The following is an 18,487-nucleotide window of genomic DNA, read 5'->3' on the forward strand; positions in this document are numbered from 1 at the left end:
TCTGGTTGTAAATATTAAGATTATACCAGCAAGAATGAGTCTTTCTGTAAAAAAAAATGATTTAAATCAAGTCTTACTGACTAGTGATTTAAATTGATTTGATTTCAATCAAACCCACCCTGTACATCCATAAGACGCCACACTTATAGGTAACCATTTTGTAATTGACATCCTGTTGTCGGTCCCTTTCAGTGGCTCCGCTGCACAGTTCCTGGCATTAAGAGGGGAGAGAGGTCACTTCCTTCAGTCTCTTGTATTTGGAGATGTCAGATTTTCCCTTGCAAAGAAAGACCATGAAGCCAACCTTAGCTAAGGAGCCTTGGGCAAAAGGTGTGTGTGGGGAAGTGATGCAAATCTGATTGGAACTGACACTGCCCTTAGAGAGAGGCTAAATAGGGCAAGATTGACTCCGTAGAGGAGCTTGTTTGAGCACCGGAAATGTCTCCTTCAATCCCATCTTGGCCTGGCTGTTTTTCCTTTTTTCTCTTTTCCAGCTTGAGACAACATGCATTTCGCTTAGCACCAACACGCTTTTGCTTCGGAACGGGACGTTACTTGTCCCTGCCAGGAACCAAATTTAGTAAATGCAATTTATACCATCTACTTGGCCCTTAGGCTAGAGTGGAGCATTTTCACACACTGCGTTATAAAAACACTTTTGAAGCACTTCTTGCGTTCTATGTGAATATTGTTAACTGTGGGCTGGAAAGTGGGAAGAGAGCAGTTTATAAATGGAGCAAGTCTTCTGGCCTACGTAGCTGACATTGTTGTGTTACAGATGTGCGGGAATGAAAAAGGTAATTGTTACCTGGAAAAAGCTTAGGATCTGGAAAATCTGGGTTCAAATTCGAGTACAATGGTACCTCGGGCTACATATGCTTCAAGTTACATACGCTTCAGGTTACAGACTCTGCTAACCCAGAAATAGTGCTTCAGGTTAAGAACTTTGCTTCAGGATGAGAACAGAAATCGTGCTCCGGCAGCGCGGCAGCAGCAGGAGGCCCCATTAGCTAAAGTGGTGCTTCAAGTTAAGAACAGTTTCAGGTTAAGAACGGACCTCCGGAACGAATTAAGTATTTAACCCGAGGTACCACTGTAGTCTTGAGGGTTCACTGAGTGGTTTTAAGCAAACAGAGAAAGTGGGAGTGTCTGTGACTGTTACTCCTTGCAGAAAACCGGTTTCTGTAGTGCAAGTTTTTTACAGTTTTTTTAAGATGCATGATTTTGGCTAAAGAGATGCAAATGTGGTTTGGGGGGGTGCTGTTATTGTTGTTAAAAAATAATTCAAAGGACAAAATCAACCTTCTAAGTTGAAACAAATGTGACAGCCAATGCAGCTGGCACAATACAGTACTGGCATAATGCTAGCAGAATGCTTGACTCCGTTGTTTTCACACAAAAAATTGTGCGCTAAGCTTTGGGGAGTGTTCCCTCCTCCTGGAATAAAATTATCTCATGGCTGGATGTGTTCTATGCCAGCACCGAAAAACTACTGATGATGATGACTATTATTAACAACAGAATTCAACATTCTGCAAATCTCCACTTTCATGATTTACCGTAGTTATAAGTCTCTGTCCATAATGGCTGAAAACATATGCTTTGAATAGTATAGGAGGTGCCTGCTGAACAGGGATGGTGATGGTGCAAGGTTCTTAAAAAACTTGTGTCATCGCACAAATTTGCATTATATTTGCATCTGCTTCTTTGTAAGTGTGAATGCAGATTTGGGCTGGATTTCAGACTTGTGGGGGCAGAGGGAACCCCAACTCTGGCTGTTGTTGTCAGGGCATAGGAGCCAACTCCTAGGGGCTAAGGGGGCTTTGCCCCCACCCAATAAAATATTTGAGGGGGCCGAACCCACCCTAAAGATGATGGGCATTGCCATTCAAATGGTGTGTGCGTGTGTGTGTGTGTGTGTGTGTGTGTGTGTGTGCATCACATCATGTGATCAATTATATGTGGCAGGGCTTACCTGCCCCCCCCCAAATATTTTATTCAAGTTGGCACCCTTGTGGCAGGGCTTTCTCTGATGAGCAATAACAGGCTTTTCTGAGCCCAGTGCATTGGATGTGGATTGGGCCCTCAGCCCTGCCTGAAATCTGTTGGCTACAACAGCTTGGGTAGATATCAAAACTTAAACAAGCCTGGGGAAATAAAGATGGCAGATGTCTTGGGGTCTCGCTGGCACTCTGGTATGCAGTATGCCCAGCTGCTCTGTAAGCAAAGGTTGTTCTTTTTAAAGATCATTTGTGTTTGTGTGTGTGTTTTCAGTAGACTTTCTTCTGGGATAGATAGCTCAGCAGCTGAGCCACTGCTTTGCATGCAGAAGTCTCAGGTCTCAGGTTTAGTCCCTGGCATCTCCAGGTAGGACGCGGATGGCGCTGTGGGTTAAACCACAGAGCCTAGGGCTTGCCGATCAGAAGGTCAGCGGTTCAAATCCCCACGATGGGGTGAGCTCCCATTGCTCGATCCCTGCTCCTGCCAACCTAGCAGTTTGAAAGCACGTCAAAGTGCAAGGAGATGTATAGGTACTGCTCCAGCAGGAAGGTAAACGGCATTTCCGTGCACTGCTTTGGTTCGCCAGAAGCGGCTTAGTCATGCTGGCCACATGACCCGGAAGCTGTACGCCGGCTCCCTCGGCCAATAAAGCAAGATGAGCGCCGCAACCTCAGACTCGGCCACGACTGGACCTAATGGTCAGGGGTCCCTTTACCTTTATCTCCAGGTAGGCCTAGGAGAGATCAACCTCTTGCCGAATATCCTGGAGAGGTGCTGCCAGCCAGTGTCCACAGTGCAGAGCTCGCTGGAACAATGGTCTGGTTCTGTATAAGACAGCTTCAGGCTAGAGAATGAATTAAAGGTGCCTCAAGACTCACTTTTTTTTGCAGGAGGGATATAACTGCATTCCCAAACTTCAGGTTTGCACATTTGAAGTGGAATGATGAAGGACTCTATTGCCCTAGTGCAACATGTTGATATTGCAGAGTCCTTTAGCACAACGGAATGACGAACAGTACGTGCCACATGCTTAAAGTTGCTTTATTTTCAGTTCATTGTTGAGAAATTACAAACATGCATCTTGCCTCTGCGGGAGCAGAGAAGCAACCGTCCTTCTCCTTGGAATAACTAACACCGAGAGAAAAAAAGTGAAAAACAGGAAACCAGTGTACGTCACATCCAGCTTCCCATTCCCGTGGGAAAACCCAACAGTACTCTGACTGTGGAATGTAAACATTGTCTTGTGACAAGCACTTCGCTGCACAGTGAAGGAAGCAGAAACCAACATCCTCCCCCTTTCTGTGAACATCACTGGGCAGCGTGCTCGTACAATATCAGTACAAACCCAACTTCTGTACATAGGTACAGTGTTGATCCCTTGATACAATCTTGGACAATACATCAGCAGGAATTTCATTACCTGGCATATAGGACACCGTTACGAGTCCCTTCTGAATATGTTCCCTAGCATGTTGCACCTTCAACTGCAAGTGCTTCGTGCTTTGCTTACAACCTTCCGAATTCAGCAAAGCCAAACATGCTTTGTTGTCCTGGTAAACCTGGATTGGACATTTGACAGGAATTTTCATGTCTTTGCACAATTGTAACAACCATTCACAATCCTTAAGTGAATAAGACAGTGCATTCAGTTCAGCTTCACAAGTACTTAAGCTAATTGTTGTTTGCTTCTTGCATGACCAATCAAATAGACCCTGATTGTACATGTAGCAAACTCCAGACGTACTTTTCCTGTCTGTAGTGTCACTTCCAAAACTTGCATCTGCAAAAATCTCAAGACCACCAGACTTCTGATTGTTAAATCTCAGTCTGTAATGCATAGTGCCTTTCAAATAGCGTGCTATGCGTTTCAGAGCTTTCCAATCCTTAACAGTAGGATTGTTAACTTGTCTGCTTAGCAAATTACAGCTAACAGCAATATCAGGTCTTGAATATCTGGCAATGAAGTTTAGCTTGCCTAGCACACTTCTGTACAGTGTAGTGTCAGAAAACGCTTCTTCAGTGTCTTCTACCTGATAACCTGTTGTCATCGGTGTGTCTACAGGGTTAGCATCCATCAGGTTTAGTTTGCTTAACACATCAGCAATTTTCCTTGACTGATGTACTAGAATGTTACCACTTTGATCTTTCTCTATTTCCAGAGATAGGTAGTTGTTTACCTCACCAAGATCTTTCATGTCAAAGTGCTTTTTCAGTTGAGCTAGGGCGTTATTGTACATTGTGGCATCTTTCCAAAAGAATAAAATATCATCAACATAAAACAAACAATACAGCTTCTTTTGCCCCTCCTCTTTGACAAATACACATGGATCAGCTTTCCCTTGCTGAAAACCTAGAGAAAACAATGCTTCAGTGAGTTTCGTGTGCCAACACCGTGCACTTTGTTTGAGACCATAAAGGGACTTCTTCAGAGCACAAACAAATCCCTGTTTTACCTGTACGCCATCAGGTGGAAGCATATAAAGTGATTCACCTAGAGATCCGTACAAAAATGCTGTATTCACATCGTGGTGACTAATGTGTAAGATTCTCCTCTGCAGCTAGCTTGAGCATAAGCCTAATGCTCTCATATCTCACTGTGGGTGAGTAGGTCTCGTGATAGTCTTCACCTGGTACCTGTGCAAAACCTCTGGCTACCAATCTGGCTTTGTGTCTGACTATCTTGCCATTTTGATCAGTCTTCGCTTTGAAGACCCATTTGCTTCCAAGCAGTTTCATTCCTGGAACTACTGGAACTAGCTCCCAAGTTTTGTTCCTTTCTAAGGAATCAAGCTCAGCCTTCATGGCATTTAACCATGGCTCAGCTTCCTTAGAATCCAAATCCTGGATTTGTTGGAAACTTGAAGGTTCAAAAACCTTCTTGGAGCTTTTAACAGCTGCTACTGCTGTCTTAGCAAATTCATCAGCAAATCTCTTTGGAGGTCTGCCTTTTGTGGCTCTTTGTGACCTGCGAATCAGTCTTTGGTCTTCAACACTCTCCTCTTCCTTCTTAGGAGAAAAGTGACCTATTGTGAACAATGGTTCTTCCAATTCCTGATCAGAGCTTTCAGAGGGTCGCATAGAGGCTTTCGCACTCTTGAAATCCTCTGAATTATCCGATTCAGTTTCAGACTCAGAATCAGAACCTTCATCAGTGGGTGTGGGTTGTTGTTGCTTATCCTCAGTCTCATCACTGTCATCAGGATAACATTGGAAAATTCCCACGTTCTCCCCCCACTTGGCATTGTACTCAACACTTCTTGTGAGCCTAATTGTCTTAGAGTCAGTCATCATTATTCTGTAAGAACCTTTCTGATAACCTAGAAAGATACCATGCAAACCACGTTTGCCTAATTTGGAGCTTTGTGGTGAGTGAATCCACATATCAGAACCAAAAATTTTCATGTGTTTGATGTATGGTTTCTTGCCAAACATCTTCTCATAGGGGGTACAACCAATCGCTGAAGATAACCTGCGATTGTAACTGTAAATAAAACACGAGAGAGCTTCGGCCCAATAACTCTCTGGAAGATTGGCATCATGCAGCAAGGTTTTTAACCCTTGAAGCAATGTTTGATTTGCCCTTTCGCAAAGTCCATTCTGCCATGGCGAGCGAGGACTGGACAAATCGTGTTGAATTCCTTTCTCAGTCAGAAAAGCTTCAAACTGCTGAGAAGTGAATTCTCCCCCGCGATCTGTGAAAAGAATTTTTATCTTCTTACCGTGCACATTTTCCAACCAAGCACAGAATTCCTTAAACCTTGGAAAAGCCTCTGATTTCTGCTTGAGATTGTACACATAAATATACCTGGAAAATGCATCAATGAGAACCATGAAGAACCTATTGCCACCCAAAGAGGGCGATAGTGGACCAACTAAATCAGCATGAACAATCTGGTACGGTTCTGTAGCTTGCCTACTAGACACCTTACCTTTCACAGCCATTTTTACCTTGTTTGCTGCGCATGCCTTGCACTTCATGTGGTACCTGCAGGGTTTAATAGTCATACCTTCAACCAAGGCAGGCATTTTCGATACTGCCTCAAAATGCAAATGACCAAATTTCCTGTGAAAATCATGAATACATCCTGCATGCAAACTTTTGTTAGAACCTGCAATGCAACAAGTATCATTCTGCACAACATCATCATAATACAAAACAAACAAACGATCAACACATTCAGCATGCAAAACATAATCGTCTTTCTTTGTGATGGTGCATTTCTTGTTCTTGAAGGAAACGTCAATGTTGTGTTCATTCAGCTGCATCACACTTAGAAGATTGTGTGTGGCATCTGGAACATACAGTACATCCTGTATCGATAAGTCCAAACTGTGAAGCACAACAGTTCCGTAGCCTTGACTGGGGATCGTGTGGTCATCCGCCTGGTGAATCGCACCTTCCTGCGGTGTAAAAGACACGAACAGTCGCTTATCGTTGCACATGTGGTGGGTAGCTGCTGAATCAACAACGAAGAAAGATCTAGACGTCTTCTGGACCTTTGCGACGTTTGGAGTGAAGCGTGAGACCATTGCCTTGTGCTGCGTTGTCCTGGACACCGGACCTTTGCCTTTGCTTTGGCCTTTTCCACGCGATGAGCTTCCGCTGCGCTGCTCTGTCTTGGGCTTGGGATATCTGCATTCCCTCTTCATATGGCCTAGACGTCCACACGAGTAGCATTTCTCTGCCTTCAAAGCTTTGGCGCCCTCTGGTGGTTCCACTGCACTCTGGGATGACGTCTGTGAAGACTCCCCCTTACCCATGCAGCTAGCACCCCGGCGATCTGCTTCATTCTGGATCACGGCAGTAACATAGGCTACTGTGAGCTGAGCAGTTGGTTGAACAGCAATCTGAGTGGCAACGGACTCCCAACTTGGACCCAAAGAATGTAGTATCATGAAGGAATACACAGCCTCTGGAAAGTTGAGTCCTCTCTGTTGCAGCTCATGTCTCAGATTCTGCATCTCCATCAGGTGTTTACGCACATCTCCACCTTCAGCAAGAGCCATACCATGCAGCTTGGCATAGTAGTTCATTGAGGAACCAGCTTCTGTCCTCAAGGCCCACTTCGCTGCACAGTGAAGGAAGCAGAAACCAACACAACAAACCCACTTTAAAATAATGATCGGACTATTTGCTGCATGGAAATGCTGATGCTGTGTGTGTGTGTGTGTGTGTGTGTGTGTGTGTGTGTGTGAATGAACGAACGATTGACTGAAAGACACACAAACACTCCATAAGCAAATTGGGACGAATGCAGGATGAATGTTCATTATCGTGTAACTGCCCCGTATGCATGCTCAGTAAAGGCTGGATATGGTCTGACCTCTCTGTAAGCTATGCACAAAAAACCAGGGTGCATGTTGAACAATCAGGCCATCTTGAGGGGCCCTAAGTTTTGCAAACGTAAGAGGATGCATGCGAAATATGTTTAATGTGCATAATTCATACAGATCACAGAATTCAGATTTACTTTGTTTAGGATTTTGCTCTTTGATCTTGATGCTTTGTAGCACGAGGTACACTGCCCTAAGTTGGTCCTGCCTTAACAGGATTACTGATGTACAGATGTCAACTAACTCTTCCCCCCCGCCCTCTGTTTTCCCACAGTGCTCTGTTCTGAGCGGGTTAGCAGGATCACTAAGACCTACCATGACATAGATGCCGTCACCAGCCTGCTAGAAGAGGTAACCTTCATTTGCTACTGACTATTTGAAGATCAAACACTGCGCCAAGTCCTGTTGAAGTCATATAGTGGGGTCGGAGAGTTGAAAGAAAAAAATGCATGCATGCATAGAAAAATGATGTATAGATAGTATTTAACTCCAACTAAATTACCATAGCTAAAATGTATAGAATGAGAAGAGGGATGCGGGTGGCGCTGTGGGTTAAACCACAGAGCCTAGGGCTTGCCGATCAGAAGGCTGGCGGTTCGAATCCCCGCGACGGGGTGAGCTCCCGTTGCTCGATCCCTTCTCCTACCAACCTAGCAGTTCAAAAGCACATCGAAGTGCAAGTAGATAAATAGGTACCACCCCGGCGGGAAGGTAAATGGCGTTTCCGTGCACTGCTTTGGTTCGTCAGAAGCGGCTTAGTCATGCTGGCCACATGACCTGGAAGCTGTACGCCGGCTCCCTCGGCCAGTAAAGCAAGATGAGCGCCACAACCCCAGAGTCGGCCACGACTGGACCTAATGGTCAGGGGTCCCTTTACCCTTTACTTTTATAGAATGAGAAATAAGAATTGTTGGAAAAGTAATGCTAAAGAAGGGGATTTTTACCATATGTGGTGGGCATACAATAAAGCTGAACTATTTTGGGAAAATATAATGAGTTTAAAAAAATGTTTAAGTATACCTTCCCAAAAAACCCTGAAGCATTTCTGTTGGGTATGACAGGAGAGGAAATACCAAAAGTCGACCAGAAATTGTTCATGTATGCCACTACGGCAGCTAGACCTTTATTAGCCCCAAAGTGAAAACAGCAAGAATTACCAACGGTTGAAGAATCGCAGATGAAGATGATGGACTATGCAGAATTGGTAAAGCTGACGGGGAAAATCCGAAACCAGAGTGACCAAGTGTTCCAGAGAGAGAGGAGTAAATTTATTCAGTATATAGACAATCATTGTAAACATATAAAGACACTAGCAGGATTGAGATAAACCTCACAATGTTTAATAGAAAGAACCTTCTACATGTGCTTGAAGACTAAAATAATTGTTATGTACTGAGTTGAATAGGATCCAAACTGCAGCAGTCTGATTGGTCCAATATTAAGGGGAAAAGCTAGAATAGAGATGATAACAAATGTGTGGAAATATGATGTAGGTATACAAAAACCAGATAACAGGATGGAGGGAAGTTGAGTGGCTCAGTAGAGCTAAAAATTTGTAAAAGGAAATAAGACGTTATATTAATGTTAAAAATGGAAAACCAATAAAATATATACAAAAAGAAAGAAATCACATCTGGCAATCAATGTGCCCCTTTAGTTTAGGTTGCACATGGGTAGACGAGTCTAAAAAGCCCGAGACACAAACTTTCATATGCCCCTCTAGCAGCTATGGTGGGTCATTTACCAGAAGTAATGTATTCAGCGTTTGCTCTGGAGGTGTATACTCAATTTTGACCAAACTAAGGCTTCTGATGTATATTTTAATCTAGGAGGCTTAGTGCTCTGACATAGCTCAGTTGGTAGAGCAGGAGACTCTTAATCTCAGGGTCGTGGGTTCAAACCCCGTACTGGGCAAAATATTCCTGCATTGCAGGGGCTTGGACTCCAGGGCCCTCTTGCTCCCTTCCAATGCTACGATTCTACAGCTCAGCCTACCCATGTAGTATCTGAAACCCAAGGGGCGCGTTGGTTACTGGAGGTGAAATATATTTGCATTATGTTCAGCTCTCCTACCCCACTGATAGAAGTGATGGCAGTCCCCGATAGATGGATAAAGCCAGCTGGCTATTCAACAGTCAGGAAAAGTCCCCCAAGAAGGATCTTTGTTTGGAGTGGCATGGGCAAGAAGGGAATAATAATAATAATAATAATAATAATAATAATAATAATAATAATAATAATAATTTTTTATCTATATCCCGCCCATCTGGCTGGGCTTCCCCAGCAACTCTGGGCAGCTTCCAACCAAATATTAAAATACCGTAATGCATCAAACATTAAATGCTTCCCTAAACAGGGCTGTCTTCAGATGTCTTCTAAAAGTCTGGTAGTTGTTGTTCTCTTTGACATCTGGTGGGAGGGCGTTCTACAGGGCGGGCGCCACTACCGAGAAGGCCCTCTGCCTGGTTCCCTGTAACTTGGCTTCTCGCAATGAGGAAACCGCCAGAAGGCCCTCGGCGCTGGACCTCAGTGTCCGGGTAGAACGATGGGGGTGGAGACGCTCCTTCAGATATGCTGGACCGAGGAGCTCTTGAAAAGTGGATGTTTCAGAATCAAATTTCAGCAGGCAGCATGGAGCAGGGAAGGGAGAAGGAGGAGGCAAGAAGCCTGCTCTGTTATAACTGCTCCTGGGCTTTCCCCCCATCCCCACAGAAGGAGCATGACCTGGAGCTAGCCGCCCGCATCGGACAATCGCTGCTGAAGCAGAACCGGAGCTTGTCGGAACGCAATGAACTCTTGGAAGAACAGCTTGAATTGGCAAAGGAAGAGGTGAGGAAGCCCCTTCCGGTGCCCGTTGCTGACCAGGGAGGAAGCTGACACTACGTACGTGTACATGAAACACGGGGAGTTTGTTTGCCCCCCCTCACCACCCCACTCAGGATGGATAGGAGGTGGAGAGATAAGCTGAGGGCTGGGAGAAAAAGTCAGCTGGTTGTGTGTATGGCAGTAAATGCAGGAAGGATGCGTGCAGGGAATATATTTCTGTTGGGTGCATAGGGTACTTCTCAAGCTTGGGTTCCCAGCGGTTGTTGGACTACAACTCCCATCAACCCTCTCTATCCAGCCCTTAGGACTCTCCCTAAGGGCACGCCCCTCACCAACTCTACTTTGCACCCTCCTTGAGTCCTTTTGCTTTGCTGGAATGTGTCCTTGAACTGTAATAAGGCCTCTTGCTTGCCTGGATGGAGAGATGGGTGTCTGTGTATTAAAGCTTCTGACTTTGCATGGCTGGAATGTAGCCTCCTCAATGAAGACAGGATGTATAGCTCAGTCAGTAGAGCATTGGCCTCTTAATCTCAAGGTCGTGGGTTCAAGTCCCAAGCTGGGCAGAATATTCCTGCATCAAACAGGGTTTGAACAGATGACCCTTTTAGTCCCCTCTGATTCTTTGCTGTGCTCAGTTTTGCCTCTGACACCACTGGTGTGCAGTCCCTGGAAAGTTGTCCACAAGGGAATGCAACCTTTTGGGCCTCAAAATGTCCCCCACCTCTGAGCGACTATAAGATCTTAAGTTAAGGGGTAGCAGGGCTTTCAGATTAGAAGGTTCAACTTCTACTTTTTCCTTCCATGGGACCCATTGTGCCTCTTCTCTCTCCCCCTCCCCACTTCAAGATAGCTCAGCTTCGCCATGAGATATCAATGCGGGACGACCTTCTGCACCTGTACACCAACAACACAGAGGAGAGCGAGCCGACCTCTGCCACCTCCACTCCGTGAGTATCTCAAGCTGGGGTGGAAGGGGAGACCTTCTGCACAGGTCAAACCGTGTAATTTCTGCTGCCGTCCTCCTGCCCATCCTCTCCATGTAGCGAGACGAATCCAATGTGGAACGAGGAGAAAGAAACCCCACCTAGAGTCTTCGGAAATTCTGCAGTGTACATCGTTCATGCCAGCAGATCTGAAAAATGGCTAGCATCTCCCCTGTGCTTTTCTCTAATTGCGTTAAATGCAAAATTAAAACGGGAAGAGGAGCTGTTGTTCTTCATTTAACCACCAGGTGGGGTGAGAGATGCAATGGCCTTGCAGGCGAGGCAGGAAGAAATACCGTATTTCCTCAAATCTAAGGCTCACCTTTTTGGGCCAAATTACTTTGCGAAAACTAAGGTGCGCTTTAGATCTGATGGCACATTTACATTCGCCAGCAAATACTTTTTTTGGTTTTAAGGTTCTGAAAATGGAGGTGCACATGAGATTCGATGGCACATTAGACTCGAGTAAATACAGTACAGTGGTACCTCGGATTACATACGCTTCAGGTTACAGACGCTTCAGGTTACAGACTCTGCTAACCCAGAAATAGTACCTCGGGTTAAGAACTTTGCTTCAGGATGAGACCAGAAATCATGCTCCGGCGGGAGCAGGAGGCCCCATTAGGCTAAAGTGGTGCTTCAGATTAAGAACAGACCTCCGGAACGAATTAAGTACTTAACCCAAGGTACCACTGTACTACAGTTCTCATGTTTGAACTTGAACTTGGGTGTTCCTCTCCCAACAATATCTCTTCTAGCTACATCTCTCCTGCAAGACAGAGCTGTTCCACCAGGCCTTTTGTCAGGGCGCAGCCTGACCCCCTCCTCTGGCAATCTGCACAAAATTTTGCTTGATGGTTGCCATTAATTTGATTTTAATTTGATTTAATTAATTTTATAATGAATGTTTTAGAATGTTGGACTATTTTGATTGTTGTTAGCCGCCCTGAGCCCGGCTTCAGCTGGGGAGGGCGGGATATAAATAAAATTTATTATTATTATTATTATTATTATTATTATTATTATTATTATTATTACATTGCCACTCACCTCAACTCCTGTGTTGTTGCTATTATTATTATTATTATTATTAATAATAATAATAATAATTATCCTGCCCTTTATCAAAAGATCCCAGGGCAGTGTCCAACAATAAAATCACATTACAAAGCACTAATAATAAAAAGCACAATAAGAGACAGCATAATAGCAACAACAACAACAGCCACATACTCCCCCAAGCTTTAACAGGCCATAGATTATTTAATGGCTAAAGGCCTGGGTAAAGAGGAATCTTTTTGCCTGGTGCCTAAAGACATGCAATGATGGCTCCAGGTACTCCAACCATCTGCAAAACGCCTCTTTCACTACTCTGTGATTGTATCCAGGCCAGCTCCAAGCTAGGAGTAGGCTAATGGAAGATTCTCTAGTCAGAAGGTCTGGCTCCTGGGCGAGATTGAGCCCTGCAGTACTGCTGCTTCTAGAAATGAAACATTAATTCCAGGAGCCGTCTCAGGCCACTGCTGTCTCCCCTCCCCTCTGCTCTTCTCATGACTACATCTCTCTCCCGCTCCCTCCCCACAGGTTGCGGAGGAATGAATCAGCCCTCTCTTTACAGCAGTGTTTTCAGTACGACACCCTACAGCAGAAGCTCAAAGGGCTGGAGGAGGAGAACCAGAAACTGCGGACAGAGGTGAGGTTCTGAGTTATGCTGGGCTGGGCTGCAGGTGTGTGTGATTTTTCTTCTCTATCACATTGTCCAGTGATCAAGGAAAGACACTCGGCACATGCTCAGATGCTTTCGCTCAGTTGTATTACCAAGCTGAAATCCTAGAATCCAAATTGGAACGCAAGAATCATGCAGCGTCTAGCACAGGGTGTATTGCGATTGCTACAACAGGCAGGAAAATCATTAAGTGGTCTGCGAAGACCGCCGGCCATTTTGAAGTGGTCGATGGGAGGCATAAAAAAAGCTCGGGAACCACTGTCTTAAAAGGTTTTAGGTGCATTATCTCCCAGAGTGCTGCTACGTTTTCACAACGTCTTGGTGTAACATAAAGATAACCCCTTAATGTTATATATGTCTGTCTCTTTGAACCCAGGTCACAAGCATTGCCACGGAAACCTCTCAGTATGAGGAACAGGAGCAGAAGCTGATGATCGACTGCGTGGAGCAATTTTGTAGGTTCTTAGTTTTGGGCAGGGAGTTTGAAATTAAAGCCCTATTAATACCAATAGAAGGCTGCTTTCAGGCATAATTCCAGGACTGGAGGGATGATATTTGGGGGGGGGGGTTCTGGTGGGGTGGGGAGGCAAAGAATAACCCAGTCCTCTGTATCTGCTCTGACCTGCCTCTGCTCTGGAATTAAGTTTTGAAACAGTCCTCTATTATTTGTCTGTGTGTGTGAGAAAGGAGGTGTGTGGGGGGGGCACATATTTACACATGTGTGTTGCCCTGCCCTCGGAGGGTTGGCAAAGAGGGAGCATGGCTATTGGTGTAAACAAACAAAAAAAGGTTCCCCATCCCTGCTATACACACTTACCTGGGAGTAAGTCCCCTTGAGCTCAGTGGTCCTGCTTCTGAGTAAGATACACATAGGAGCACACAGCAAGAGCTGCCATTAAAACACATTCATGCATTTATGTCCCACCGTTTCTCAAAGGAGCACAAGGTGACACACACGACTCTCCCCCTCTTCACTGAATCCCCACGACAACCCTCTGAGGTGGGTGAGGCTGACAGGTAGGGACTGTCTCAGGGTCACATCCTGCAAGCTTTTATTCATGGCTGAGTGGGGATTTGAACCCTGGTCTCCGAGGTCCTAGTCTTAACTGCTGCACCACAACGCATGTGTACAAACTCCAAAAGTGAGGTTCTGATCCCAACCACCTTCTGTGGAAGGAGACGATTCATACATGTTCCGCCTATAGTACCATCATAACTAAAAAATACTTGAGGTGTGGGGCATATATGAAAGAAGGTGGCTTTTGACGTGGGAAAGGGCGGCTTAAAATGACCTCTGATTACAGACGTTCCTGACTTTCATGGATGCTTAAGGAAGGTGGGGCACACTAATAATAATAATAATAATAATAATAATAATAATAATAATAATAATAAATAAAAATACCCCACCCACTGGCTGGGTTTTCCCAGCCACTCTGGGCAGCTCCCAACAGAATATTAAAAACACAATAAAGCATCAAACATTAAAACTTCCCTAAACAGGGCTGCCTTCAGATGTCTTCTAAAAGTCAGATCGTTGTTTATCTCCTTGACATCTGATGGGAGGGCATTCCACAGGGAGGGCACAACTACCGAGAAGGCCCTCTGCCTGGTTCCCTGTAACCTCCCAGTGAGGGAACCACCAGAAGAACCTCAGAGCTGGACCTCTGTGGGACAGAAAACATGTACGGGGGTGGTTGGAGTGGGCTGGGGTGGCAGAAAGCTTTGCCCCACTTTCTGGTCGTCTGGATCCTGCTGTGGGCATATTGGAAGCTGCGTCCTGGAGAGTTGCATGCTACTGGTGTCTCTTGAGTTGTAATGATCCTGTGTGTCTCTTCCCACAGCGGATGCTAGTCGAGAAGTGGTCCTGCTCTCCGAGGAGCTGGCCCGTAAGACGGAGGACACGGCACGGCAGCAGGAGGAGATCAGCCAGCTGCTGGCACAGATTGTGGAGCTGCAGCAGAAGTGCCGCGTGGTAAGCATAAAGCAAAGGGCCGGTTGGGGCCAGAATGGGCACCCAGAAACAAGGCTGCTCCTTTGTGAAGTCAAGGGTGCCTCAGGGAGGTGGGTGTGATACAAGGGAACATTCCTAGCATATCTAGGAAGTCAAGATGAGCAGCCCTGTGTTGCGGTGGATGTGTCAATGTGTTCAGCACTCCCTTTAATTAAAAAAACAACAACCAATTAAACTCTTGGATTATGCCGAAATGGCAAAAGTGACCAGGAAGCTCAGGAACCAAGAAGACCAAATGAATGAATGAATGAATCTTTATTTGCATCAGCCATCGGCCATGGCAATAAAACAACAATACAACAGACAAAGAATAGAAATAAAAAGTCAATTATGTAAAATACATTTTAGGGTTTTGAATCAATAGTCAAATATTATTATATCTTATTCTGATTGCCCCAGCTAAAAACCTTGCAACCTTTGCTGTCACCTGCTCATCTTGATCTGCCAAGAGAAAGGACACTGTGGCAGTGGCTGGGCGACCTGGAATGGACAATAAAAGAGGGTTGATCTCATTCCTCAAGTCTTTATAAAGAGTGCAAGAATACCAAAACTTGTAACAAAGAGTGTGTGGGGAGGGTGGAATTATGGGAGGGTGTGGGGAGGGTGCCTCAGCTCGATTGGGTGTCAAATGTTCCGGCTCCTGAACAATCAAAAACCTGAAGTGAGTGTTCCGGTTTTTGAACATTTTTTTGGAAGCCGAACGTTCGACGCGGCTTCTGATTGGCTGCATGAGCTTCCTGCAGCCAAACGGAAGCCGCGTCTTGGTTTCCGAACATTTTGGAAGTCGAACGGACGCCCGAAACGGATTCCGTCAGACTACCGAGGTACGACTGTACTATGGAGACAATGGAGTGTTACAAAATATGAACTGCTGAATAATATGCAGTTGAAAGGGTTGACAATAGGACCCATGAAGGGGAAGGTGGGAAGTCCAGAGATTCGGAGGCATCTTTAAATATGAATGTGTAGGATTGTATTGCCGTATTCTTATAATTGTAAAATCATTTTTTAAAAAAAAACAAAACAAAACCCCAAGGGCACTGTGGATGTTCCTGGTGGCAATAACTCTTATCTTTCTTCCTCCAGTATGGTTCAGAAGTGGAGGAGCTGCAGCAGCATCTTGCTGCTGCCAAGGAGGTCCAGCAGCAGCTACGAACAGAGGTTTGTATCTTTGGAGACGGGGTGGCAGGGGTGGTGTTGGTGGGTGATGGCTGGTTGCATCTGTCCAGTACAGAGAGGAATCTGAACAACAACAAGCAACACGTCAGCAAATAATATACTGGCAATATTTTTATAATGCCATGCTGTTTCAATATTCATAAGCAGAAGACATATAATATGTGCCTGGAGTCACAAACTAACAGCAATCAAATAAATGTTCCGTGAACAGGAATGGTAGGATGGTTAAGTCGCTGTCAAAGATCACGGAAACGGAGGCAGAATGCCTTTCCCACAGTCAATATCCTACAGACGTGAGATGATGGGTACTCTGAACGTCGCAATAGGGTGCTCCGAGCACAGCAGCAAACAGGACAGTTCTTCCAGGATAACGAACTGTTTCAATGATAAATCTTCATCAGCAAATTAATACAGTGGACGCTCTGGTTGCGAACGTGATCCGTGTGGGATGCACGTTCGCAACCCACAGCGCCACGTCTGCACACGCACGGGTCGGCACTTCTGTGCATGCGCAAGTGCTGAAGCCCGGAAGTAACCCGTTCTGGTACTTCCAGGTTTGGCGCGGTGCACAACCTGAAAACATGCAACCTGAAGCCAGTATGACTGTAGTTCCCAAAGGTACATCAAAGGGCGCCACTACCGAGAAAGCCATCTGCCTGGTTCCCTGTAGCCTTGCTTCTCGCAGTGAGGGAACCACCAGAAGGCCCTCAGCGCTGGACCTCAGTGTCCAGGTTGAATGATGGGGGTGGTGACGCTCCTTCAGGTATCCTGGGCCAGAGTTGCAGCAGAGTTATGCACTGCAAATCAATTCTAGAGTAAAACAAGCTGCACAGCAGTGGCGTAGCGTGGGGGGTGCAGGGGGGGCCGGCCGCACCGGGCGCAACATCTGGGGGTTGGGGTTAGGGGGCGCAAATCCACGGGTTAGGGGGCGCAAATCCAAGGGTTAGGGGCGCAAATCCACGGGTTAAGGGGCGCAAATTACTTGCCTTTCCCCGGGTGCTGACAACCCACGCTACGCCACTGCTGCACAGGGAGCCCCTAGTTTCTTCTCTCATTGTGGCTTGGCCTGATTAAGATGGGGTGCCTCTCCTCTTTCCCTTTCAGCTCCGAGACCTGCAGGAGAAATACGTGGAGTGTGGGGCAATGTTGCACGAAGCCCAGGAGGAGATGAAAAACCTCCGGAACCGCAGCCTCCCCAACAGCACCATCCACCGTCACAGCTCCCCTACTTTTTTGCCCCTGGTAAGTACAGCGCATCTTGGGGGGGGGCTGCGTAAAGGAGGAGATATTGGGGAAACAGAATTGGTTTGTAAAAGAGAGTACTCTTGATAAGGAGGCAGAGCAGTGGGGATGGCAGAAGATGGTTATTTTAGGAGGCGGCGAAGAGCATGTCTCCTTATTGGGAAGAGCAGCCAGGTTGCTTCCGTCACATTCCAACAGGTGCATTTCAAGCTCCTAGTCCTCAGCGAGGGAGGAGGGGAAAGTGGAATAAAGAAGGGCATGCCTCGGGATTTCATTTAAAAAAAATATTTTATTTTTTACCAACCACCAAAACACAAACAGTGAAACCCCCCAGGCGGCAGAAACATTGGGTATACATATTCAATAATATACATATTCAATAATATTCAATAATAACATATTCAAATCAACCATATGCACACTTCTATATATCTTAACACTCCTCCCTCCGCAAGGTTTATTTAACTTTTAACATTTTAATTGCCCGCCTCGGGTTTTCATTTGAGTCAGGACTGAATTATGGGGATTTGGTTTTTCCTCAATGGGTTCTGTTCCATGAACCATGCTAACAGTGCCTCTGAGCATGCACAGTCCGACCACTAAGCAGCTCCAGCGTGTTTTCCTCACTTCCCCATTCCCCAGTCTGACATTCCTGCCTGGTTTGAACACAGGCACAGAAGCCCCCCCCCCCCCCCGGTTATAGGTGAGGGTTTTAGCCAGCCCAGTCTGCCCTGCTCTCTGTTCCTACCTCCTGGGGAAGCACAAGTGGAGTAGAAGAAAAAGAAAATGATTCTGGGAATTCCCTGGGCATCTTTTACTAGTGAAAGACCACCTGCCCACTGTGACTTTTTGAATTGCAGGATTCCCTGGCTGCAGAGATCAAGGGCACAATGAGAAAGAGCGTGGACAGCTCTGGTTCCTCAGAGTGCAAGTAAGTGGGAAGGGCGCAAGATACCTGCTGTGTGTGTTCATGGGTGCAAGATAGACCCATAAAAATGAGTGGCGAGAGCAAGAAGCTCTCAGAGGATGGCGTTGTGAATGCAGCACAATCCCTGAAGCCAAACAGGGGAAAGAGGAGGAGCCTTTGGATCAGGAGGTGAAATTCAGAATGATGGCGGGGTGTGTGTGTTTTGTTAGCCCAAAAATTAGAAAACGAGTGAGGTCCCAACTAAAGGAGAATGG

At 45.8% G+C, this 18,487-nt stretch overlaps 1 protein-coding gene across 4 annotated transcripts in view; it reads left to right on the top strand.

Moving 5' to 3' along the window:
• The window catches only part of LOC309517756 (trafficking kinesin-binding protein 1-like), a 36,253-nt gene that overhangs the window by 7,748 nt on the left and 10,018 nt on the right, over positions 1-18,487 (top strand). For all 4 annotated transcript variants that reach the window (XR_014213252.1, XR_014213253.1, XR_014213254.1 and 1 more), the window contains exons 2-10: positions 7,610-7,686; positions 10,048-10,164; positions 11,008-11,108; positions 12,729-12,837; positions 13,247-13,325; positions 14,715-14,845; positions 15,971-16,045; positions 17,168-17,305; positions 18,166-18,236. Coding sequence is in view for 1 of the 4 variants with exons in the window: in XM_082197222.1 (XP_082053348.1) it covers positions 7,610-7,686; positions 10,048-10,164; positions 11,008-11,108; positions 12,729-12,837; positions 13,247-13,325; positions 14,715-14,845; positions 15,971-16,045; positions 17,168-17,305; positions 18,166-18,236 (898 nt within the window). In the remaining 3 variants the exon portion in view is untranslated. The remainder of the gene's footprint in view (positions 1-7,609; positions 7,687-10,047; positions 10,165-11,007; positions 11,109-12,728; positions 12,838-13,246; positions 13,326-14,714; positions 14,846-15,970; positions 16,046-17,167; positions 17,306-18,165; positions 18,237-18,487) is intronic.

This window comes from Podarcis vaucheri (genome assembly GCF_965113315.1).
Source record: "Podarcis vaucheri genome assembly, chromosome: 13".
In the NCBI taxonomy this organism is placed as follows: Eukaryota; Metazoa; Chordata; class Lepidosauria; order Squamata; family Lacertidae; genus Podarcis; species Podarcis vaucheri.